The sequence below is a fragment of the Culex quinquefasciatus genome, chromosome 3 (assembly GCF_015732765.1).
Source record: "Culex quinquefasciatus strain JHB chromosome 3, VPISU_Cqui_1.0_pri_paternal, whole genome shotgun sequence".
Taxonomy (NCBI): domain Eukaryota; kingdom Metazoa; phylum Arthropoda; class Insecta; order Diptera; family Culicidae; genus Culex; species Culex quinquefasciatus.
In genome coordinates, this window is record NC_051863.1 from 123911798 (window position 1) to 123939187 (window position 27390).

The 27390-nt window shown below is 38.2% G+C and overlaps 1 protein-coding gene across 13 annotated transcripts in view; it reads right to left on the minus strand.

Moving 5' to 3' along the window:
- Positions 1–27390, minus strand: part of LOC6053082 (collagen alpha-1(XVIII) chain) — a 590709-nt gene that overhangs the window by 94284 nt on the left and 469035 nt on the right. For 10 of the 13 annotated variants that reach the window (XM_038260484.1, XM_038260488.1, XM_038260487.1 and 7 more), the window contains 8 exons: positions 20882–21115; positions 20689–20703; positions 12410–12571; positions 12162–12252; positions 11948–12048; positions 11704–11733; positions 5110–5274; positions 1669–1951 (listed from right to left, as the gene is read on the minus strand). In XM_038260484.1, coding sequence (XP_038116412.1) covers positions 1669–1951; positions 5110–5274; positions 11704–11733; positions 11948–12048; positions 12162–12252; positions 12410–12571; positions 20689–20703; positions 20882–21115 — 1081 coding nt within the window. The remainder of the gene's footprint in view (positions 1–1668; positions 1952–5109; positions 5275–11703; positions 11734–11947; positions 12049–12161; positions 12253–12409; positions 12572–20688; positions 20704–20881; positions 21116–27390) is intronic. The other 3 variants (XM_038260490.1, XM_038260480.1, XM_038260482.1) reach the window with 2 other exon arrangements.

The following is a 27390-nucleotide window of genomic DNA, read 5'->3' on the forward strand; positions in this document are numbered from 1 at the left end:
AAATTTCCCATAAAACGACATGTTCCAAAAACTTTTACAGTCAAGTGATGAAAAATGGCAGAGTTTTTAAAACTTTTTCTGTGTTTTTTTCGAAGCAAAATACGTTTTCTAAAGTCTGGGTACGCCATCAAATTGGGCGTCCAATTTTACATGAAAGTCCCTTTGGCACCAAATTTCTTTCTCATCACCGTCAGGCTGCAAATTATTGAAAAAAATACGAATTTTTTTACAAGCATGTTAAAAAATGACAGGGGTCGTACCGGCCCTCCGTCATGAGATATAAAAAACAGGCCTCGGATTATTGTTCAGAGACAAAAATTATCCCTTATGACGTTTAGTTTAACGCAAATCGAAGATGGGCCGAAGCAACTGCAGTGTGAGTTGGCGGAGAATAACCCCAATATATTGTTGGATTCATCCTCTAAAGTACAGTTTACAGATTTATTTACAACTAAGTTTGACCGTTTTTCCAATCAGAATGTTGCATTTTTTGGTCCGAAAATTTGCCAATTTTGTAAAAATATGATAACAACTTCTGTGGTTGCTGATGTATAATATATACAGTCCAGACTCAATTATCCGAAGGCCTTTAAAATATTTCACTTCAGATAAATGAAACTTCGGATAATCAATCCTGATTAAAAAATTCGCTGTGTTATTTTTTTGTCGAGCTTAAGTTGGATCCCTTAACTACTCTAAAGTAATTTAAAATTTTTATATCCAAGATGGCGGGCAAAATGAAAAATATTCAATCAACAATTCAAATTTGTCTTAAATTTGGTTGAAGTACTTGAATTTTATGTAAAAAGTAATAAAATATAAAAACGCTTTTTTTTAATTTATGATTTATTATTTGAAGTTCCGTACAAACCTTCGGATAATTAAACTTCAGATAATTGAAACTTCGGATAGTCGAGGATAATTGACTGTAGAACCGAAGTCAATTCAAAATGCTTTTTATCACTAATATTCCAAAGTCAGATCAATAAAATTATTTATTTTGCAGCAACTCGTCGCTGTCGTGCTAACTTGTCGTATGTCGATTTAGGGCCAAACTGAGTTACAATGCCATTTTTTGCAGCTCTCGATGCCTCACCATTTGACCTTCACAGATCCGATTTCGATTTCAATTCTGAGATGTTCAATAAAACCCGAAAAAACTCCGTACATTTTTGTCACTTTTCATATGAAAGAAGTTTCAATTTTGTCGTGCTTTTTTTGACACACCATTAAAACTGATGTAAGTGCGACAACTGGCCGAAAGGATTTCAGGTAAGAACGCGTGTGACACAGGAACGAGCTCGACTACCGCAAACATTTTCAGTTATAACTCGGGACTCCAGCAACCAAATTCAACCAAACTTCAGGACGATGCACAGAATGATCAACCACACAAAACGTGTTTGTTATTGTTTTCATTGCGTGCTCTTGTTTTGGTTTATTCAAGATCAAAATCAAAAATTATTGAAAAAAACAAGGTAAGGTAAGGTTCGTCTCGAAGTGGTGTGTTCTTCAATATTGTGAACAGTTAAAACCAATCTAGACGTGAATTCGTATCATTATAATAAAACATCTTTAATCACATGTTTTGATCAAAGAGCATTCTATCAGCGCGTGTTATAAATTAAATAAAGGATTTAATTAAGATAAATCCCTTCTATCTCTTACCTGGCACTCCGGGGGCCCCGTCAAAGCCGGCAGGGCCCCGTGGTCCGGGTGGTCCCGGTTGTCCCGCTGGACACTGGCACTGATCTGCGGCGGCCATGGTTCCGTTTCGGGAATCGCTGTAAACCACCGCCCCGGGCGGTCCTGGCGGCCCTTGGGGACCCACGTCACCCGTCGTTCCCTTGTCGCCCTTCGTCCCAGTGGCTCCGGTTTGTCCCGGCAGCCCCGAAACTCCCGGCGGTCCGATGGCTCCCTTTGGTCCGGGTGCTCCCACCGAACTGTGGCCCTGTGGGGGAAGATTTGGAATGTCAGTGGAAAAGTTTTTCAGTCTTTTTTTTATCACATTGAAAGCAGCATGCAACAGATTAAGATCAACACAGTTTGGCTAAGAAAAAGAAGAAGAATAAAAAAAAGGATAAACCAATTCAACCCCGTTGTTTGCTCCCAAGATGCCACCAAAGACTCACAAAAACAAAATTTCCTTAAGGGATTCTTCGAAACAAACGAGACGAAACAAAAAAAAAAAAAAAAAACATCTTTGCAAAATCACTTTCCCAAAAAGTAAACTTTCAAGTGGAGACATTCAACCGAAGATGATGGGCGAAGCAAACTGGTATCCTTTTCAAACAAGACAAGACAACAACAAAGTACGACTAACGAGGGCCAATATTCCAAGAATAAAGAGCAAAAAAATCAAAGAAAAAGAAAAGCTGTGGGGGTTGAAGGTATCTTCACGAGCAAACAAAAATCGATGAAAAACTGCACGAGGAAAAATCTGTTTTGTGAATGGGTTGTGGTTGCGTGCAAGCTGGTGTTGGGTGGGTGGTTCTGAGCTTGAACTGTCGTGCAAGACTAAGTGGCAAAGGATTAATTTTGTTTTGCTCGGACAGGGTGGAAGCTTCACTAAACGATGTCGAGGAAGGTCAAAGTTCGGGAAACGCTAATGGCCTCCTTTTTGGGATGCTTCTGGGAGGGGTGTTTTTGTGCAATCTTAAAGGAAATGATGCAGTAGTGGTGAGCTGATTTTAATGATCAAAAAGAAAAGAAACATACTTTTGAATAGTTTTCTTATAAAATCATTTTTAAAAAACATATTTTAACAATAAATTTGTGATAAACAAGCTTATTGACGGGAAAATAACTAAAACGAATTTGTAATCTTAGCAACTATTTGATGTTGATTTAACATTAACTAGAAATTAAAATAAAAACATTCATCTGATATGTAGTAAGTACAGTTATCCCACATATTCGGAACGGTTTCCAGATCGGCCAATGTTCAAAAAATCATAGCAAATCGATAAGTAAACTTAATGATTCGCTTGTACCTTCATTTGAAAGCTTTTCTTGCGATCGAACATCTGCAAATTTTAACTTTTATATGAAGTTTTTGAAGAATTACTTTGACCCTTGAAATCCACAAATTCGGAACATTTTTTTCTTACGAATGTAAACAAACTTTGGATCTCTCCAGGAGCACATATTTATTACCAAATAACGACTTCTCACACTGAAACCAATGAAACTCAAGCTTTATGATGTTTTATACATGGTTTGATAACTTTTTTTGTGAAAATATCAGTTAAATTCAGGTGTTCCACAATAGTGGGAGGAACAATAACATCCCACAATTATGAAACAGGCCATTTGGAGGCAGTGTTTTGCTGCTCTGGACAAAATAGTCTTGGAATGAAGTTTTTTGTTCAAAAAGTACTACTTTTACTAATGAAATAGCAAGATAATGTCCAAATGACGGTTCTAAAAATAGTAAGGTCGACAGAAAAGCTACTTTTGGCATGCTATTGACAAATTATCATAAAAGTGTTATACGACACGAATGCCATTGCAATGGTAAAGTGTCTTTAATAAAACTAATAATAATAATAAAAGTGTTCCGAATTTGTGGGTGTTCCGAATATGTGGGATGACTGTAGTAGAAAGCTTAGTATTATTACAAGAGGTATCGAGGTTTTTAAGCGAAGATGGTGTTCGAATGGTGAACGCCCGAAATGTCAAAATCACGCAGTTGTACCAACATTACGGAACAAGTGTGCCATGGCATGACAGCCATATTTTTTTCTAATGTTGGTGCTACTGCGCGATTTTGACATTTCGGGCGTTCACCATTCGAACGCCATCTTCGCAAAAAAACCTGGATACGACATAATTTGAAAAAAATAACAAGAATTTTAAACTTAATTATTTCCTTAAATGTGTGGAAAATAAAATCGAATGGCTTAAGGTCTATACAGTAAAATATAATTTCATTTTGGAAGGATGAATATTACCTCTTTTATGATGTAATTTTACCTCAATTTAGACTGAAAAAGTGGTATTACATCAGAAAAGTGGTAAAATTACACATTTCCAGAGGTAAAATTACACCTTTTTGTGACATAAAAGATGTGCCCCTTCCCAGATGTAAAATTACCATGATTTTTTTTCTGTGTAATAAAAAAATATCGAATGAACAAAAAGTTGGAAGCAAAAAAAAAAAAATGTGGAAGAACAAATGTCAAAATTCGTATTACAAATTGAGCATAACTTACTGATGAAAATTTAAAAGCAGAATATTGAAAATAGAATATTTTGATTGAATTTAAATTTGTAAACATATTCGTAAATTCATTATTATTTTTTTAATAAACCCATGTTTCAGATAATGATGAAACAAACAAAACTAATGCTCTAAGAAGAAAAGACATTTATATTGAAAGAAAAGAAAAAACTCACCAACACAATGGAGCACCCGCAGTCGAGCATTTTTGACAGTTCGCTCCATAAAAAATACATTGTAGAAAAAAGCAAAAACTGCTCGAATGGAAGTGCTCCATTTTGAAACAAGTTAATCATATTTCGCAAGAATGTTCATTACTTTGAAATAAAATTGAATTCAGTCCATTGTCAAAAAAGTTTTTGAAAAATCTGCTCATGTTTGAAAGAATGAAACATTTTCGTGAAACAATGCAAAAACAAGAATACTGAATTTAAAAAAAAATATACAATGGAGCACTTTCCATTCGAGCAGTTTTTGCTTTTTTCTACAATGTATTTCTTATGGAGCGAACTGTCAAAAACTGCTCGACTGCGGTTGTTCCATTCTCAAAATTTATACTTTTGTCTCACTTTATTTTATTTTGAAAACAAAAACAAATGTTTGAAAGAATGGAAAGTATTTCTGAAGCATGAATAAAAATATTTTTGAGGAACGGAAAACTCACAAAATTGAATTAATTATTTTGAAAGAACATAAAAATCCCGGGCAAATATTTCATGGGATTTCCCAGAAAAATGCTATTTCCCGTTTCCTGAGGAATTTGTAAATTTAAACGAAAAAAAATATCCATACACTACTTTTTACATTCTACTAAGCAAAAAGTGTTTTACAAAAAAACCGGCAAAAAGGTGAAAAACGACACCGAAAATATCCTCTAGCAAGGGTACCCTTTCTCCCTTGGCCCCGGTCAGGCCCGGATCGCCCCGGTCGCCCTTGGTGCCCTGTTCGCCCTTCTGGCCGGGCAGCCCAATGTCGCCCTTGTCGCCGGTGTCCCCCTTGGTTCCGGGCGAGGCACTTCGAAGTCCCTGGATCGGCGAGCCCAGCATCGACTCCTGTGTTTTTTTTTGTTTTGTGAAAATACCGATAAGAGGTCGAAAGAAGAGAGGAAAAAGAGAAGCAGAACGAGAAACTCAACTTTAGAATCCGGTTCACGGTCCAGCGCAAGTTAAGGGTGGGGGAGGCACTTTTGCAAAGTCATCGAGTTTGTGGAAATATAAGCAGATATTGACGCGAGTTTGAGGAGGAAAAAGTTTTTTTCCGCTGCGAAAAACTCCTCGCAAATTTTTCCAATCCCACTCCCAGTCACCGCGATGAAAAGAAGCGCGCCACAAAACACTTTTCCCAGAGCGCGTCATTGTTTTTTCCAAGTTGGAGAGTTTGACTTTTTTTCCCTTCCCTCTCGGATGATGATGGCCACATTTGGCATTTGGAGACGGGGATGGTTGCCCCACGAGAGAGACACACGAAAGTGGAACCATGGAAGCAGTTTCACAGGGACTTTATTTAATATTTGATCACTTTTTAAAAGAGTGCACGATGCGTTTTCGAAAGCGTTTTGCGACGATGAGTTTGGAAAGTTTCAGGTTGAGCTAACTTGGTTAGGGGAAGTTTTTTTCTTCAACCATAAAAATACGGCTTTAAAGTCCTGATTCAAATTGGTTGAATGTTGGTTAAAGTTGGGAGTCTAATGTTTAGTTTTCCTAAAGGACCATCCATAAACCACGTGGACACTTTTTTTGGAAATCTCATACCCCTCTCCCCCCATCGTGGACAATTGTACATACAAAAAAAATCTTTTTTGTATGGAGCGTGGACAATCGCCAGACCCCCCCCCCTAAAGTGTTTATGTGGTTAAACCTACAACACACTCACAAAAGAAAGTAGGGTTGAGTAGTCAGCAAAAAGTATCATTTCAATATGCATAAAACGTTTCAAAACAGATTATTTCAACATTCAAAATGATGTCACGCTTGAACATTGTCTTTTGGAAGCAGTAACATAAACAAACTTTTCGGCTCCCTCAGCAAACGTCAAATTAATACAAATACAAATAGTTCTGCTAAAATTGATGAAATTATAAGCGAACACTCACGAATAGTAACATTTATAGAGAAAATTCCCTAGCATCACTGGCTCACCCCAACAGGCGCTGCACCAGCATGGTGGTGGTGTTGGTGACCAACCTTTGTTCTTTATTTGCCTTTGCTTCTCGCTCGGTGTTCTTCAGAGCCTTCGATTGGAATGGGTAGTCAAAATTGAAACGTCAAAACTTACGTCGCAACTTACGTTAAGCAGTTAACCTCTAATCTTGCGTGTGGATGTGTGTGCCACCAAAATGATGAGAAATGGTCTCGCAATATAGAATTTATGATCAAAAGTGCATGAAATTTGATATTTTTGCGTACATACTCGAGGCTGTGCTGTTGCTGGTTAGTTTATAGCCTAAATAGTATTTTTGGAGCTTTAATCGAGCATCAAACTCTTCATATGACGAAGATAGGTGTTTGATTAGAAAGGGTATATTTCCCCTAGTTGATTCATCGTAAAATGCTGTCTTGTATGTTTTTTTTTGCATTAAACTGAAAAAAAGTGATCAGAAACGGTTTTCAAGTGTGTTTTTACCGTTGTACTTAAAAATTTACATAGGTCTTTAGGGGCCCATTCCCAGTAACTTTGACCTCACACTATTATTGCTAGCGATCGCACTGTTGTGACTTGTCAAACTGGCTTGAAAAAAGATCGAAGCGAGCCGAGGTTATTCGCTTGTATTTCAGCTGTTCAGAGTCCAGTTTGATGGAAATCGCTACTACAAATGAATCGTCAGTGGGGGAAAAAACTATACACCTCTCGTTATTTCTTAACAACAAATACAATTTAAATAACATCGAAAATCTTTCAACGTATTCCCAAAATATGGTGGATTTTGATGAACACTACCTTAAATGCCAATAGTTTGAAAATTGACCCAATCTCACCCCTTAGAGAACTAAAATGATGCTCAAATACAACGATATGGTAAAAACAAGTCATCCAACAGTGTTTCTTGTTCGAGGGAATCGTATTGACATGCTACAATAGGGTGGAATCGAAAAAAGGTTTCTTCAGCAACACATTTTTTGGGTTCCTTTTAGTATCCCAAACAACCTCCCAAAATTTGGGAGTGTTTGGTTAAGCGCACGATTGACGCAAAACGAATGAAATTTATATGGAAATTATTATGGGGATACTTGCATTTTCACATTTTTGAAATTAAAAAATCATGTTCTATTTTTGACGAAACTAACACCGTAAAAGTATAGCCCTTGATGTCCTTAACAACTCTCTCGAAGACAGTATGGTGCTAACTTGCTTCTAACAAAAGTTACAGAGCGATCAAGAGAGTCATTTCGGAATACTTGGTAAAAATCATACTTTTTGCCAACACTGTCAAGTCAAGTGGAAACTTTCGTAAGCTATAAAATATTTGAGGAATTGGGGTGCAATTTAACTGCAATTTGTCTTCTCAACATTTTTTCATTACGATTTTACGTAAGCGTCATTAAAATATAAGAACAATTTTGTTTACTTTTTATTTCATGGTTCCTTCAGCAATGTTGGCAGAAAATGTGAGTTTTTCTGATTATTTCAACACACTACTTTTGAAAACTCTATATCTTTTTTGTGACGCACTTTAGCATCATTCTGTCTTTGAGAGAGTTTTTCAGGACATTCAGGGCTACACTTCTACGGTGTTACAAAACATGAATTTTGTAAATTCAAAAATAAGAAAATGCATGTTTCCCCATAGTTATTTCCATACAAATTTCATTAACTTTGCGCCAAACGTGGGCTTAACCAATCGCTCCCAAATTTTGGGGGTTGTTTGGGACACTAAAAGGAACCCACAAAATGTGTTGCTGATTGGATTTTTATCATTTTAATTTTTTCCGGATAACTAGATTCCACACTAATGCTACAATGTTTGAAGTGGAGATTTTCATACATTTGGGTAGTTTTCGAGCAATTCCAACAAAAATAATAGAAAAATGATTTTTCGAGAGGCAAAAACGTACCTCAACTTTAGACAGCTGCCAAAATAGCAGGATTTGTTCTAGAAACGAGATTTTTTCAGCGAAGTCATCTTAAGATGTCCCTCACTCACCCCCAGACCCAATGTCACCCCCACTGATGGTAAAAAAAAAACAACAAGTTTCCTAGTTTTCTATTTCTTGATGTCAAAATAACGAGAGAAAAGTGTGATTAAAATCCAAGTTCCAGTGCAAGATCAATACTTTGCCTCGTGTTTTTGTTTGACGATAAGGTTGTTCCAATTCGAAATAGGGTATTCCAAGAAAACAACAGTGCTCGTGCTCAAACTCAATCAACGATTAATCTTTGCGATTAAGTTTATGCAGTTAGCCAGGCCGCTTAGAGAAAAAAAAAAGGATTTTGAAAATAATCACCGCAACATTCTCCAGGATGCTTCCGAAAGGATGGCTGCGTTAGCTTAGAATACAATAGATTAGAAAATGTGTTTTTTTTTGTGAAAATTGCTAAAATCTTATTTGTTGGACCAGCCTGTTCAGGACCTCTCTAATCGCTGAGCAAAAAACGAGTCTAATTTTTTGGCAAAAATCTCCCATGCAAAGACACAAGGCTTGTTTATGAAGTGGCAAAGGCAATGCGTTTTAATTTGAGCAATTTGAAGAGTGGAACAGTAGCGAAATTTCAGGAAAAGATTTTTAGTAGTTATTTGAACATTTGCTAGCTGAAATTTTCTTGTTTCTTGTAATGCTTGGAATACGCAAATAAAAACCATTTATATATAAAAAATAAAGAAATAAAAAAAACAGAGAAGAATGTAAATTTTTGCCTTCCTCACCTTACTGAGGAAAGGCAATAAAAATCACTCGAAAAAATCAACTACTTAAATCGACTTTGTAGACCCACCGTCACGTATGCCCTAGGTCGTGCGAGCTGTCAGTTATGGTCAAGGTACATAGAAAATTATGGTTTGCCAGATATTAAAGTGATATTATGTTAATTATTTCATACTTTTTTAAATGTTGTTTAAAGGGGCTGAATTTATTGACTAGGAACTTATTTATGATTATATTCAAATGTTTAAACATAGTTGTTCTTTTGCTCAACCACAACTGATTGAATTTCGCAAAATTAAAACCACGTTTAACGCAGATCGCGGCCATCAAGAATCTGAAACAAATCCAGATTTGATTCACTAGTTTGAAAAGACTCACAAAACAAAGATTTTTTCAAACAGTTTCATTGATCGGTTTAGAATTGTCAAACGAAATAGCTCAAAGCTAACTCGAACCCGGTACACACACGAAGCTTGACCTGAACAAATCTGACAACTTACAATTTATGAGTATAAAAATTTATTAAAAGCTTATAAAATTAAAAAAAAAAAAACTTTGAAAAATTATATTTTGATTTGAAAGTCTGCCGTACCATGAGCGTTGAAAGGCTTCAAACACTGGTGCAATTTTGACACTTTGAGCTGGTGTGAAAACGACGACAGAGCTCGCACCACACAGCATATCCCTATCGACTCAGAATCAAATTCTGAACAAATGGCATCAACCACATTAAGGTGGATTAGGAAACGTTTTTTTCAGTTTTTGTGTTTCATTGGACCAAAAGAGCTAACTTTTGAACTTTAGTGCATGACGTACATTTTTATTTAGGCCAATATTTATTTTTTAGAGGTGTGGAAAGTGTCGAAAAACATTAAAACATTTACAACTGAAAAGTACCTTTTTGCAATGCCGTCGTGAAACTACTTACTTTTCCTGTCATTCTTGAACAACGAAACAGCCTACTTTTCTGTACCAAAAATAACAGAATCGAATAGTAACCCTTTTCAAAACAAATGCTGAAAAGTTCTACTTTCCAACATTTTTTTTATTTGAACGATTCATTGACTCAATGCATGGACATTTGTCCTATAATTCTGTCCAAATGGTGTTTTTCGGAATTGCAAAAAACGTTGTATGGAACTCGTTGCAACACTTGATTTTTCATCACTCGTCGTATTTATCTAACTCGGTGAACCTCGTTAGATAAATGTACGACTCGTGCTGAAAAAATCCTCTTTTTGCAACTTGTTGCATAAACTACTATTTTGCAATTCCATCGTGAAACTACTTACTTTTCCTGTCATTCTTGAACGACGAAATAGCCTACTTTTCTGTACCAAAAATAACATAATCGAATAGCAACACTTTTCAAAATAAATGCTGAAAAGTTCTACTTTTCAGCACTCAAATGGGTGCTGAAAAGTTGAACCTTTCAGCATTTTTTTTTCGAAAAGTAATACTTTTCAACATTTTTTGATTTAAACGATTCATTGACAAAATACATGACAATTTGACTTAGAATTTCACTCAGTGTGTGTTTTTTGGAATTGCAAAACATGTTGTATGGAACTCGTTACAAAACTTGATTTTTTCAGCACTCTTCGTATTTATCCAACTCGGTGAACCTCGTTGAATAAATGTACGACTCGTGCTGAAAAAATCCTCTTTTTGCAACTTGTTGCATAAACTACTAATACGAGATTGTGTTAATGAGAACAATTTTTAAATTATAGTTTATAGGCATTTTTATTTAAATTTCATAATACTGTCCTAAAATTGCACAAAGGTTCCCACTTTTTATCATCTGATTCCGTTATTATTTTTTTTGTTATTTGAAATCATTTTTTTATTCATAATCATAAGAAATTACCTTCAAACAGTTGAAATGAAATTAGCAATGACATTATTAAATGCTTTAATTTAAAGTACATCCACTCACTACAGTCCGTCATCCTCAGTTTTCCCATAAATGTTCGACAACGCTCACGAGTGGAAATTATATTTGTCATATCTGTGCCGCCATGTGGAAGACCTGTGTGCAGCTTGTTGATAGTACATTCTTTGTTACTCGTTTTTTCAGAACGCACCCACATATATTTATGACAATTTGCCATTTTGTCCGTGGTTCGAATTGTTCGTTTTCCCGCGGCTCCCCATGTGTGTGCCACATGAAATAATGTATTTCCCAAAAATTGGTTTTGTTTGAGAGTAGTCCAGTTTTGCGCATTTTACCCGCGAGCCATAATGCTTGCGAATGTCTGGTATGCTCTCTAGCATACCGTCATTCTCTTTTCGCATGGAAAATTGTAAATTGTTCGTTCTGGGAAAATGTTGATGGGGGAAGGGGGAGGGCGAAAAGGTTATTGTTTTCTGCGATTACAGCTTGTTACGCGGTGGGTGGGCAATACTTTCCTCCCATGGATACATTATTGCCGGAGTTGTTTGAATGCCACCCTGGAATGAATTTATTCAAATTGAACTCGATGACGACTGATTGTGTGATTCAAAAGGGTTTGAAACTGCTTCCATGGCGAAACCTCTCTTTGATTGGAATATATATTTTAGTAAAGGATGAAATGCGTTCTTCGACACTGACAAACAGTTCGGTTAACCTCGTTATACCTTAAACATCCGCGACGGGTTCCAATTTATCTAAAATGGGGAAAAAACATTCGACAAAAGAGACAGTATGGTTATGGGGTTAAGAGAAAGAAAGAAACTTCAATGTTAGACAATGTTGAACAAGTGGTGTCGCTGTTATCTGGATAGAATTGTTCGATTGGTTTCGAATCAAGATTCCAATTGGATTAGTCACATAGAGTTACTGAGACAAAAAAAAAGTGGGGGAAAATCCAGCGGCACTTACATCGTAGTTCTCCGGAATGCCCGGTGGTCCCGGAGGTCCGGGCAGTCCAGGGGGACCCGCCATGCCATCCAGGCCGGGTTCACCCTTGCTGCCCTGGAGTCCTGTCAGAAGACACAAACACACAATGGAGTGGCGCATAAGTTTCATTCAATTATCATCACCAGGGCATGTAACAGTGTGGGTGGTAAAGTCGATTGCCATTATCGGCGCTTACCTTCGGGGCCGGGCGTTCCGATGTCTCCACGGTCTCCGCGGTCTCCCTTGAGACCGGTCGATCCCCGTTCACCGGCAGGTCCTGGCGCACCCTGGAAGGACGAGAAACGGGGGGAAGAATAGTGTCAATTTGATTCGATAAAGTGCGCTGATTGGATGGTTTCTGGAATTGTTGTACAGGGTCAACCATGCTCTTGGCATCACTGTTTCGACATTCCTTTTTCCAATTCAAGCAAAAGCCAGTCTTACCGTCAGTCCAGGCGATCCGGTTTTGCCCTCGCGGCCTTGCGGTCCAACCGGTCCGCGGAGGTATTCCCGCAGGGCGGCGTCCATTTTGAGCTCCTCCAGAATCAGCGACGCGTTACAGTAGCACTGGTTGGCGTGCTTCCGGTTGGGCAGGGCGTCGTACAACTGTGTAGATGGAGAGAAGCATTAAGAGGGGCATTTTTGCGGGTTGATTTTTTTTAGGAATTGAGACATGTGCAAAAAAAGTTCTGAAAATAAATGTTTCCCGAAAAATAAATGTAAAATATTATATGAAAATAACACTATTCGAAAAGCTTATTTTGGTATTCTAAAATTTAACGTTGTTTTTCCAAAATATTCATAATTCTGAAAAATTATTTTAGTTAATAATTATAATGCTATCGTGTAACACAGCGATTCTCAATCTTCTTCTAGGCTGGTACCCCCTGCCATGTAAATCAAGTAGGCCCGGTACCCCCGTTGAGAATCGCTGGTAACAGCTTGCCTTCAGCCCATTAGATAAGCATTTATACAAAATCATCTTTGAATCGATGCCAAGATGGATTCATTATCCTTTTTGCCAAATAAGCGTCGTGTTCACATGACGTTTAATTTACAGCATCAATTATAGCGTGATTGATCTCAACAGAAGTGCAGGATGGAACTGTCACTTTATACACGGCGCTAACGCACACTCTCAAAACAAACGTTTGATAATGTGTATGAACTCCGTGTTAAAGGGCCGTCAAACTAAAAACTCAATTATTACTGTTAAATTACTGTAAATTGGGATATTTATCATTTTGAAGCAAACACAATCCTATCAAATTAAATGGAAGATTAAAATTATATTAAACATACAAGTAATGAAACTTGACATGTTGTTAAATTGTTAAGGTAAAAGTCATTTGTTTGGTCAAATTATCATGGACAATGTTTTATCCCAATCAAAATCACAAAGAATACACCATATTCTGTTTTTAAGTCACCTTTTTTTAAACGATTCTCGATTCACCCAACTTTTTTTAAATCATGACTTAAAAGAAGAATGTCCATGACTTAAATCGAGAATATGACTTAAATAAAGAATCTTTGAGAATTCGTAATTTTTCCGAGAGTTTTCAAAATGTATCAATTGTATGTTATTTAGTTATGATATTGAAACATGTAAGCATAGTTTTGGAATATCTGGGATGTTCTAGTCCATCCGAAACTTCCGGAAATTTTGACCAAGAGGTTTACCAAAGAAACAAGTCGAAACTTCAAGATATTCACTACGGATCCTACTCAGACTACTTTAGTCAGTGTGGTAGGCTACAGTGCATTGTTGTAAGAACTTATTGGGATGTCCTGGGTCATCCAAGGACTCCCTGGAGTTAAGATTTGTGAATCTACCGCCGTAACAAGCAAGAGGTCGACGGTTTTTGACCCCGGAACATATCCGCATAGCTTCAGTGAGTATGGTGGACTACTTTGCTGGGATGTTGGGATGTGTTTGGATGTTCTGGGTCATCCAAGGACTCCCTGGAGTTAATATCTGTGAATCTACCGCCGTAACAAGCAAGAGGTCGACGGTTTTTGAACCCGGAACATACCCGCATAGCTTCAGTGAGCATGGTAGACTACTTTGATGGGATGTTGGGATGTGTTTGGATGTTCTGGGTCATCCAAGGACTCCCTAGAGTTAAGATCTGTGACTCTATCGCCGTAACAAGCAAGAATTTGACGGTTTTTGAATCCGTAACATACCTGTATAGCTTCAGTGAGTATGGTGGACTACTTTGCATGGGGTGTTGGGATGTGTTTGGATGTCCTGGGTCATCGAAGGACTCTTTAGAGTTGAGATCTGTGAATCTACCACCGTAACAAGCAAGAAGTCGACGGTTTTTGACCCCGGAACATATCCGCATAGCTTCAGTGAGTATGGTAGACTACTATGATGATGTGTTGGGATGTTCTGCGACATCCAAGGACTCCCTGGAGTAAAGATCTATGAGTCTACCGCCGTAACAAGCAAGAGGTCAACGGGTTTTGACCTTGGGACAGACTCGCATAGCTTTAGTGAGTACGGTTGACTACTTTGCTAATGTATTGGACTGTCTTGGGTCATCCAAGAACTCCATTGAGTTATAACACGAGGGTCTACGGCTGTAACAAGGACTTTCTGGAACGGGACATAACAGCAAAGAAGTCTATCATACTCACTGAAGCTCTGCGGGTATTTCCCAATGTCAAACACGTCGACGTCTTGCGTTTTACGTCAGTTGACCCACAGATCTTAACTCCAGAAAGTCCTTGAATGTCCCAGAACATCCCAACATATCAGCAAAGCAGTCTACCATACCCACTGAAGCTATGCGGATATGTTCCGGGGTCAAAAACCGTCGACCTCTTGCTTGTTACGGCGGTAGATTCACAGATATTAACTCCAGGGAATCCTTGGATGACCCAGAACATCCAAGCATATCCCAACACCTCAGCAAAGTAGTCCACCATACTCACTGAAGCTATGCGGATATGTTCCGGTGTCAAAAACCGTCGACCTCTTGCTTGTTACGGCGGTAGACCCAAAGATCTTAACTCCAGGGAGTTCTTGGATGACCCAGATCATCCCAATAAGTTGTTACAATAATGATCTGTAGCATACTACACTCACTGAAGCAGTCTGGGTAGGATCCGTTGTCAAAATCTTGAAGTTCGACTTGTTTCTTTGATTAGCCTGTTGCACAACATTTCCGGAAGTTTCGGATGGACTAGAACATCCCAGGTGTTTCAAAACCATGATAAAATGTTTTAATAACATTTCTCAATAAAATACAATTGATTTATTTTGAAAATTTTCCGAAAAATTACGTAATCCCAAATATTCTTAATTTAAGTCTCATTCTCAATTTAAGTCATGGGCATTCTTTTTTTAAACGATTCTCGATTTAAACACCCCCATTTCGTTGTGTAAATCAAGAATAAGGTGTATCTCAAAAGTCTTTCTTGGACATCAATCAAAAGATATGAAACCAATTTCAACCTTCTCAGATCACCAGTTATCACGTATTAAACTAATTGGCCAGATAAAAGATTTAATCTTCACCTTGCCTGTTAGCCTTAGGAGCTCATCCATTTGGCTAATCAGCTCTTCCAGCTAATGGCTAGTCAGTTGCATTCGATGATAGAAATTAAAACCTAATAAAAAACTTATGAGTGGGTCGGGCAAAAAAAAAACCATAGAAACAATCCTCGATGGATGCACAGCAAACGGAAACCGGTGCCAACGGCAGAACATATATTTTATTTCATCTCTTAACCTTCCTACGGTATTGGGGTCCTTTTCGGCCTTTTTGAAAATTAAATTTGCCATAACTTTTGTTATATACATGCTAGAGCCTTCAAATTTTCTGACATTAAATTTATAGTATAAATACACATTTCACAAAACAAATAAACCTCGGACGACCCCTAGGGGAGCGTCCATAACAAAAGTTACTTTAAAGGTATTGGGGTCCTTTTCGACCCCAAACTTTAAAAAATCGTCAAAAATCCAGTTTTCGACCGATTCCGGTTCTTTTGGTCACAAATGAAAGCTTAAAACGTCCCCTTTTCGAAACCGACCCGGAATACCGGATTTGGTCACTGTGGCACCGGGCATCGGCTACAACCGAAAAAGGCTTTTGAGACCCCAACTTTGACGACCTGTATCTCCGGCAAATTTAAACCAATCAGGATGCTCCGGGTTGCATTCGACAGGTATATACCTGTACTTTGACCACAAATATTAATATCAGGGCCAGGTGACCTACCGGTTCTGGAAATCCGGAACATCCGAAAAGTTCATATTTTACTGTTTTTCACGTATATGTGATACCAATACTCTCTTGATAGTTGAAATTGATCCATAAAACTTACTAAAAACACAATACACGATTGCCAGAACCACTCTGGAATGTTAGTGGCCACTTCCGGGTAACCTGGAACCGGTTCCCGGGTACCCGATGAACGGCCAATTTGATTCTTTTGTTGAAAACCCATCATGTCGCATATCAAACTTCATGAAATTGAAAGATATGTCCATCTTTGGTAATGCCGTTAATTGCTGAGCCATCCTGGCCAATCTGGAACCGGTTACAGGTGGGCCCTTGGGGACACTCCCGGAATATGAGAGAAACCCTATCATCCGACATATCAAACTTCATGAAATTGAAAGATATGTCAATCTACGGTCATGCCAATGTTCGCTGACCCATCCTGGCCAATCTGGAACCGGTTACCGGTGACCCCTTGGGGACACTCCCGGAATATGAGAGAAACCCTTTCATCCGACATATCAAACTTCATGAAATTGAAAGATATGTCAATCTACGGTCATGCCAATGTTCGCTGACCCATTGTGGCCAATTTGGAACCGGCTACCGGTGGCCCCTTGGGGACACTTCCGGAATATGAGAGAAACCCTATCACCCGACATATCAAACTTCATGAAATTGAAAGATATGTCAATCTACGGTCCTGCCAATGTTCGCTGACCCATTGTGGCCAATTTGGAACCGGTTACCGGTGGCCCCTTGGGGACACTCCCGGAATATGAGAGAAACCCTATCATCCGACATATCAAACTTCATGAAATTGAAAGATATGTCAATCTACGGTCATGCCAATGTTCGCTGACCCATCCTGGCCAATCTGGAACCGGTTACCGGTGGCCCCTTGGGACACTCCCGGAATATGAGAGAAACCTATCATCCGACATATCAAACTTCATGAAATTGAAAGATATGTCAATCTACGGTCCTGCCAATGTTCGCTGACCCATTGTGGCCAATTTGGAACCGGCTACCGGTAGCCCCTTTGGGACACTCCCGGAATATGAGAGAAATCCTATCATCCGACATATCAATCTTCATGAAATCGAAAGATATGTCAATCTACGGTCATGTCAATGTTCGCTGACCCATCCTGGCCAATTTGGAACCGGCTACCGGTGGCCCCTTGGGGACACTTCCGGAATATGAGAGAAACCCTATCACCCGACATATCAAACTTCATGAAATTGAAAGATATGTCAATCTACGGTCATGCCAATGTTCGCTGACCCATTGTGGCCAATTTGGAACCGGCTACCGGTAGCCTTTGGGAGACAGACGTGTGCTCTTCCGATCTCCCGGAATATGAGAGAAATCCTATCATCCGACATATCAAACTTCATGAAATCGAAAGATATGTCAATCTACGGTCATGCCAATGTTCGCTGACCCATCCTGGCCAATTTGGAACCGGCTACCGGTAGCCCTTGGGGACACTCCCGGAATATGCGAGAAATCCTATCATCCGACATATCAAACTTCATGAAATTGAAAGATATGTCAATTTACGGTCATGCCATTGTTCGCTGACCCTTTCTGGCTAATCTGGAACCGGTTACTGGTGGCCCCTTGGGGACATTCCAAGAATATGAGAGAAACCCTATCATCCGACATATCAAACTTAATGAAATTGAAAGATATGTCAATCTACGGTCATGCCAATGTTCGCTGACCCATCCTGGCCAATCTGGAACCGGTTACCGGTGGCCCCTTGGGGACACTCCCGGAATATGAATGTATCCCTACCACCCGACTTATCAAACTTCATGAAATTGAAAACTACGTCAATCTACGGACATGATGTTGTTCGCTGACCGTTGGTTGACATATCTTTCAATTTCATGAAGTTTGATGCGTCGAATGATAGGGTTTCTCTCATATTCTTGGAATGTCCCCAAGGGGCCACCAGGAACCAGTTCCAAAATTGCCAGAATGGATCAGCGAACAACGGCATGACCATAGATTGACATATCTTTCAATTTCATGAAGTTTGATATGTCGGATGATAAGGTTTCTCTCATATTTCGGAAGTGTCCCCAAGGGGCCACCGGTAACCGGTTTCAAATTGGCCAGGATGGGTCAGCAAATAATGGCATGACCGTAGATTGACTTATCTTTCAATTTCATGAAGTTTGATATGTCGGATGGTAGGATACTTTCATATTCCGGGAGTGTCCCAAGGCCACCGGTAACCGGTTCCAGATTGGCCAGGATGGGTCAGCGAACATTGGCATGACCGTAGATTGACATATCTTTCAATTTCATTAAGTTTGATATGTCGGATGATAGGGTTTCTCTCATATTCCGGGAGTGAAGGCCACCAGTAACCGATTCCAGATTGGCCAGAAAGGGTCAGCGAACAATGGCATGACCGTAAATTGACATATCTTTCGATTTCATGAAGTTTGATATGTCGGATGATAGGATTTCTCTCATATTCCGGGAGTGTCCCCAAAGGGGCTACCGGTAGCCGGTTCCAAATTGGCCACAATGGGTCAGCGAACATTGGCATGACCGTAGATTGACATATCTTTCGATTTCATGAAGTTTGATATGTCGGATGATAGGATTTCTCTCATATTCCGGGAGTGTCCCCAAAGGGGCTACCGGTAGCCGGTTCCAAATTGGCCACAATGGGTCAACGAACATTGACATGACCGTAGATTGACATATCTTTCGATTTCATGAAGTTTGATATGTCGGATGATAGGATTTCTCTCATATTCCGGAAGTGTCTCCAAGGGGCCACCAGTAACCGGTTCCAAATTGCCCAGGATGGGTCAGCAAATAATGGCATGACCGTAGATTGACTTATCTTTCAATTTCATGAAGTTTGATATGTCGGATGATAGGATTTCTCTCATATTCCGGGAGTGTCCCCAAAGGGGCTACCGGTAGCCGGTTCCAAATTGGCCACAATGGGTCAGCGAACATTGGCATGACCGTAGATTGACATATCTTTCAATTTCATGAAGTTTGATATGTCGGATGATAGGGTTTCTCTCATATTCCGGGAGTGTCCCCAAAGGGGCTACCGGTAGCCGGTTCCAAATTGGCCACAATGGGTCAGCGAACATTGGCATGACCGTAGATTGACATATCTTTCAATTTCATGAAGTTTGATATGTCGGATGATAGGGTTTCTCTCATATTCCGGGAGTGTCCCCAAAGGGGCTACCGGTAGCCGGTTCCAAATTGGCCACAATGGGTCAGCGAACATTGGCATGACCGTAGATTGACATATCTTTCGATTTCATGAAGTTTGATATGTCGGATGATAGGATTTCTCTCATATTCCGGAAGTGTCTCCAAGGGGCCACCAGTAACCGGTTCCAAATTGGCCAGGATGGGTCAGCAAATAATGGCATGACCGTAGATTGACATATCTTTCAATTTCATGAAGTTTGATATGTCGGATGATAGGATTTCTCTCATATTCCGGGAGTGTCCCCAAAGGGGCTACCGGTAGCCGGTTCCAAATTGGCCAGGATGGGTCAGCGAACATTGGCATGACCGTAGATTGACATATCTTTCGATTTCATGAAGTTTGATATGTCGGATGATAGGATTTCTCTCATATTCCGGGAGTGTCCCCAAAGGGGCTACCGGTAGCCGGTTCCAAATTGGCCAGGATGGGTCAGCGAACATTGGCATGACCGTAGATTGACATATCTTTCAATTTCATGAAGTTTGATATGTCGGATGATAGGGTTTCTCTCATATTCCGGGAGTGTCCCCAAGGGCCCACCGGTAACCGGTTCCAGATTGGCCAGGATGGCTCAGCGATTAACGGCATTACCAAAGATGGATATATCTTTCAATTTCATGAAGTTTGATATGCGACATGATGGGTTTTCAACAAAAGAATCAAATTGGCCGTTCATCGGGTACCCGGGAACCGGTTCCAGGTTACCCGGAAGTGGCCACTAACATTCCAGAGTGGTTCTGGCAATCGTGTATTGTGTTTTTAGTAAGTTTTATGGATCAATTTCAACTATCAAGAGAGTATTGGTATCACATATACGTGAAAAACAGTAAAATATGAACTTTTCGGATGTTCCGGATTTCCAGAACCGGTAGGTCACCTGGCCCTGATATTAATATTTGTGGTCAAAGTACAGGTATATACCTGTCGAATGCAACCCGGAGCATCCTGATTGGTTTAAATTTGCTGGAGATACAGGTCGTCAAAGTTGGGGTCTCAAAAAGGCCTTCTTCGGTTGTAGCCGATTCCCGGTGGCCACAGTGACCAAATCCGGTATTCCGGGTCGGTTTCGAAAAGGGGACGTTCTAAGCTTTCATTTGTGACCAAAAGAACCGGAATCGGTCAAAAACTGGATTTTTGACGATTTTTTAAAGCTTGGGGTCGAAAAGGACCCCAGTACCTTATGTGTGATTTTTTTTTAATACCAAGGGAAGGTTAATTACCTGAGATAATCTCTTCTGATCAGATTAAATTTCCGAGTGCAGCAGACCCAGACAGCAATGGGAGAAGAGAAATTGAATTTTAATAAACTATGACCAGCATCCCCCCAGCCCCCTTTTGCGAGGGAGGGCGCTTGTTGTTGCTGAAATTCACACTCGAGACCATCCCAAGGATTGAACTAATTGGCCAACTTACCACTTCGTCGCCAGATCCGTCCTCGAAATAGCCCGGTCCCTTGGGTCCGGGTGAACCGGGTGGCCCCGGGGGCCCGGCTGGTCCCGCCGGCCCTGGTGGTCCCGGAGGCCCCCGTATGCTGTCCCCAGGCGGGCCCTTCACGCCCCGTTCGCCCTTGTCGCCCTTCAGCCCGTAGCCACCGTACTCGGGCGGTGGGGGTGAAATCATCGGGAAATCGCCATCGTCTCCACTGGACTGTAAATAAAGTGGACAGAAAGAGAGGGTGGTTAGTGGGTGGTGGTGGGTGAGCGTGGAGGTGGAGATTACTCTTGAGGAATTAGTCCCAGAGTAAACACTTGACACAGGGCTAGACAATGGTTCCGGAGAAATGGAATGGGGACTTCAAAAAGATTATATTTATTAAGTGGGATGTTAAAAGATTGAAAACAACGGGAAATTTTCAGCAAATTTCCCAGAGAATTCCTGGCAAATTTGAAAATCATCGGAAAATGTTCTGATCCTGGTTCTGATTATTATTTTGCAATATAATTGAATAAATTAGCAACTTAAATATTCAAATTAGGAGTTGGGATTTATTAATGCGTTGTTTGCTTGTAAAAAAACATGTAACTTCAAAAAAATATAGAAATTTTCGAAATTTATTAGCAGTTTTCGAAAATTCGTACAAAATATCAAAAAATTATCATAAGTATTTATTTGTTAAGAAGTATTATTTTTCTAATCACAGTGTTCATACAGAGAGTAAAATATCCATGCTCCAAACCCATATGCTTTCAAATAATGCATCCATGAAAAGTATGAAAGAATATGATAATATTGACACATTATGTTGAAATGATAACAAAAACCATGCAGGAAATATGTTTTTCTTTGCAAATCTTTTTTTCGGGACAAATCTTACTCGTTTAAGCTCATCATTCATAGATTAGCCTTGAATTTACATTTGAAATCTGCTTTTTCACTTGAAATACCATTTTTATGAAACCACAATTCAAAGTTTTCAAATATTTGGTGCGATTTTCTGAAACATGAATGCATTTTTAGGCACCGTTCCTATAATATGAAATATTTTTTTATTGATTTTTTTTTCACAATTGAGCTAAATACATGTCTTTGGTTAAAAGAATTTTCATAACATAAAAGATAAGATATTTTTTATACTATTTAAGGGGTTTTAAGATAAATGTTATACATACATGTAAATTGGAAAAAAATCAGAGGTTGGTTTGAGTACACACTTAAACTTTTTTTAAATCTGTTTTTAGCACATTAAAATATACATTTTCATCCATTACCAATTCAAATTTGAAGGCATTTGGTTGTATCATTGCCGAAATATAGCTATTTTAAGTTAGCAGTTTCAAAAAACGGGTGCCACGATATCTCAACACTGCTTTCACCAAATCGGCTCATAATTTTGGTGAAAACGTGATAAACCGGTCCCGTCTGCATGACGAAGGCCGATTTTTAAAAACTTTATTTTAAAATTTTATAAAAATATTTTTATGTTTTTCATATAAAAAATCGTCAGTTTTTTTTTATTTTGTAGTTTAAAAAAAGCTAAATTTCAAAATTGGACTTCGTCATGCACCTCAAATTTCAGGCAATTTGGTCCATCACGTTCACAAAGTTTGACAGTTCGCTTTGGGCATGGCAAAATTTTGAGCATAAATCTGTATGGCCTAAAAATTTCCAACTTTAAACTGAAATTTCTTGATCTTATTTAAACAAATTAACCAAATTCTTCTTGCTCTTGAGACATTTTATGATACCAATTTAATTTTTATCCAATTTGGTCATGATAAACAAAAAAGTAAAAAAAACTCAATTTTGATTTTGACGGGAAGGGTCCTTATTTTCAAATCATATAACAACAATTTTCGTTTGAAATCTTACCAAAATTATAATAGTTTATTTAAATTCAATAGAATCAATAGTTTTGTAGCCCAACTAATAAACAAGATCTAGTCCCAGTTGTGAATATGTAGTCTACCCGAGCAGACGGAAATAACTTGGGAAGGTCAGTTTTTGATATTATGAGAAGATCGAAATTTGTTATTGGGATGATCGGATTAGTTGTTAAAATAACAAAAATCAATAACAAAGATTTGTTCGAAGAATAACTTAAACTGTTATTATGTTGTAATTGCAATAACAAACCAATAACACAGAAGGAATCATGAAGAAATAACAAGATTTGTTATTTTGTAAGGAGAGGTGGAGCAGCATAATAACAAAAAATGTTATTGAACTGGTATGTCTCCATAACAAAAAAAGTTATTGTTTTGATTTATTTGTAATTTGCAAATAAACCTGCAGTTGCCATAACTCCTCTGTACTAGTCAGGGCTGCAGAGTCGGGTACCTCCAAGCGACTTTGAATCCATACTTTGGAGACAACTCCAACTCTGGATGCAGGATATGACGTCAACGACGACTTCAGCTCTCCAAAAACTTCACAGATTCGACTCCAAGTAAAAGTTGCTGAAAATTTGCTGAATCCGATGCTGTTTCCGAGGACTCACTCCAGCTCGAACTTCAACGTCAGCTACGAATTCCTGGCTCTGTGAAAATAATAACAGTTTTTGTTATTCACACTTCAAAAATTCTCAATAAATAAATCAATTCCGTTAGGGAATATTACAAAATTTGAAAAAAAAAATGAACTCTCAAAAGTTAATTTTATAGGTATAATTTTAGCTTGAAACCCCATTTCATGGTGAAATAAATGACCCCGATGAAATTGGTCAAAATTATTTCATAGTTCTAGCCAATTTTAGCAAAGTCCCTTAGGGGGTATATCAAATAATTAAAAAAATCAACTTTCAAAATTTCAACTTTTTAGAATAATTTAAGCTTAAGGACTCCATTTCATGGCCAAAATAATGATCCCGACGAAATTGGTCAAAATTATCTCATAGTTCTAGCCAATTTTAGCAAAGTCCCTTTGGGGGTATATCAAATAATTTAAAAAATCAACTTTCAAAATTTCATTTTTTTAGAATAATTAAAGCTTAAGGACCCCATTTCAAAATTTCAACTTTTAAGAATAATTTTAGCTTAAGGACCCCATTCATGGCCAAAATAATGACCCCGACGAAATAAGACAAAATTATCTCAAAGATCTAAACATATTTAACAAAAGAAAAAATAATAACAGATTGTGTTATAGACACTTAGAAACTTTTCCATTTGTGCGATTTATGGTAATTTTATTTCTAAGTCAGTATACCGAACGAATAACAAATTTTGTTATCAGGAGGGTTTTTGAAATGTATAACATTTCCTCTTATTAGCGTGTTATTAAACATTTGCAATATAATATCACTCCAATACCGTATTTTGTTATTTTATCAGAAAATGTCATTATTTTTTCTTCTTGAAGTTGAACTTCAGGATAAAATAATAACACTTTTTGTTATTTTAACAGGATTTGTTATTGAAATATTATTTATTTTGTTATTACCGTCTGCCCGGGTAGAAATTAATATTATTTGTAATCAACCTTGACATGAAATTTTAAGAAGAACTAATAAGTTCAATAAGAACATTTAAAGTTGAACGCTCAATGTAAAATGTATCAAGGAGGTTGGCACTACCTCTACAGTCTACACTGTCTACTTGTTGAATTCGACAACACGGAGATGTTTCCAAAATCGTCAAAAAAAATTTCGATTTTGAACAGCAATGTTTGACAATGTTATTGATTTTGAAAAAAAAAAAAAATCATCGAAATCTAGAAAAATGTTGACGATTTTGGGAACCTTTCCATGTTGTCGAATTCAACAACACAGTGTTACCGGATTTGCTAACATAATTTCTGTCCATGTAGCATCATTTTCTCAAAATTTATTCATTGCTAAACCTTTAATTAAAACCAGTTAAGCTTATTTCGATAATTCTCTTATGAGCAGTTCTGTACCAAAACCGGAAATCAATTTAATTTGTATTTTTTTATTTGGTTTTAATTTGTGAGGGCCATCTATCCAAAGAAGTAATTTTGTGTCATTGGTTTACCCATACAAGTCTTCATACTATTTTGGCAGCTGTCCCTACAAAAATGGTACGTAAATATTCGAAAACCTGAAACTTTTGGAGGGAAAAAATCTTGCCAATTTTTTTAATTAACTTTTTTCACAAAAACTTAATTTTCCATACTAGTTTTTTATTTCAGAGGTTTTTATATGTTTTAGGGGACAAAATCCCGAAATTTTCTGATATTTTCGAAATCATCATTTTTCAATTTTTGAATCAAGACTAACATTTCAAAAGGGCGCAATATTGAATGTTTTTTCCTTTTGAAATGTTAATGGCAATATATTGAAAACAAGGCACTTTATCCAAAAAAAAATTACTTTTTGATTGCCTATTAAAATTTACATAAAAAATTAGGTCAAAAAAATTTCCTGAAATCACTATTTTTCAAAAAAAAAAAAAAAAATTGACCTTATTCTGATATGGCTCAAAAATTGCGCGTTTTGGTTTCTTAAAACATATAAAAAATCTCTTATATCAATAAATAAAAAAAATGAGAAATTGAGTTTTTGTGAAAAAAGTTAATCAAAATATCGGCTGATTTTTTTCCGTGTACATTTTTTTAACAGTCCTCATCAATACTTGAAACTTTGCTTTGCATTGATCAGAAAATTCCTTCAAAAGTTACAGATTTTTGAATATTTACGTAAAATTTTACTGAAATTTATTTTGTAAATCGTACAAGTTTTTTGTTTTCAATTTATACATCTAAGCTTATGATTATGCGTATTGAGAATCGAGAGTTTCATCGAAATAAATTTCGTTTGAATCATGCTCGATATGAAATTGAACGATTGATTTCAAATCGAATATTCCTATAAATGTAGTTTATCGGTTGACAAGCTCCGTATTTTCACCGAAATGCATAACCAGAATTCTCACCCATTAAACTTAATTTCGTTACCACAAATTGAACTGATAATTATAATCCAAAGCCCCAAAATTCTACCCAACAGCCAATAATTTTCCGTAACAACCGCAAAATCCATCAAAACCCTGCCAAATTTCTGGAAATCATCCAACTCTCGAACCATCCCGATCAACCAAAAGCTGATTACTGGTGTAAATCATCCGTCATAATTTTGCATGAAATTTCCCCTCCCCTGCCCTGTCAATTATCAAAGCCAACCGCAGAAAGCTAATCAGCCTCAAAATATTTCACCCCCGCTAGTTAGTTACAAGCCTCCGCCCTCACTAATCGACTAGCTTACATTGCCCACCAGCTCAACCAACACTTGAATTGTCTCAAATGAACCGGCATAAATGAACCTAATTCAAGTTTCGAAAAGTTCCTAAAGAAGACGATGAAAAAAAAAAGTTGCTCTTTTCCATGCAAACAAAAGTGAGCTCTGGCGGTGGGGGGTAAAGTTTTTAATTGAACGTCAGATAAAGCTTCCTTCCTCTTTCTCTTCTACGACTTGATATTTAGTCGATTAAAAATTCATACACCGTGAATGAACTGAAATTTGGGCGCGGGAGCAACCCGAGTGAATTGAAAGAAAAACACGGGCTTTGAAAGTTTGTTCCCGGATCAGCAAAGCGAAAACTCGATTTGCCTCGACTTTCGAATCGGATTGAAGATTAAATTAGCGGTAAATTAGAGCGATGATTCGTGTTTCAATTTCCTGATTGATGTTTTTTGGGAGGAACAGGGGATGTTTGTGTTTGGAGATTAGCTTTGAAGCAGTGTTAATTACTCAGATAAAGTGAAGAAGTTTTGTTTCTTTTAAACTAGATGCGTTAATTTAGTCTTAAACAAATTAAAATACTAATATTAATGACTCTTTCCACTTAACTTTCAAAAGCTTTGAGTCAAAAACTCGATAAATAACCCCGAAAAAAAAACTGCAATAAAACCCCATAGTCACCAAGGCAAGAACTCCACCTTCTTTTCGATCATCGCCAACAAGCCAGCGCGCGTTTTCCCCTGGAGGTGCCGAGGATTACCAGGCCCATTTTTGTCCAGACCCGAAAATGTGCTCTGGTTGTCATTTAGCCGCCACCGCCAAGAAGCGATTTAGTCCAAACCTCGAAAAGCTCTTTCCAGAACCCGGCCCAGCCCCATAATGAAACGAAACGAGGCATCCGGGGGACATTCCGCGAGCGAATAAAAATGAAAACAATCTCGCAAAACCATAAATTTGTTTACTTTGTGTGTGTGTGTGTGTGTGTGTGTGTGTCTAACCAGCGACCTGTTCTTTAGTTGGCGTCGCGACGCACCATCTAGCGGCCTCGTCATGCTGCTGCTGATCGTGTGACCTGATGGAGGAGCTTTTTGGGTGGGGGGTGGCGTAATAATTCAGACCACATTCCGGGCATGCATGAATGTTTTTGGAAGGAAATGGAGAGGAAAGAATTTTCCTGGCAAGTGGTGAGGAGTAAGAGGAGATTGGATCAGACATGAAAGTATGGTTGTAGACCTGAAGCTAACGTGCGGCTTAAAGAACTGTAATGGGGTCTCACAATGTCGGAAGG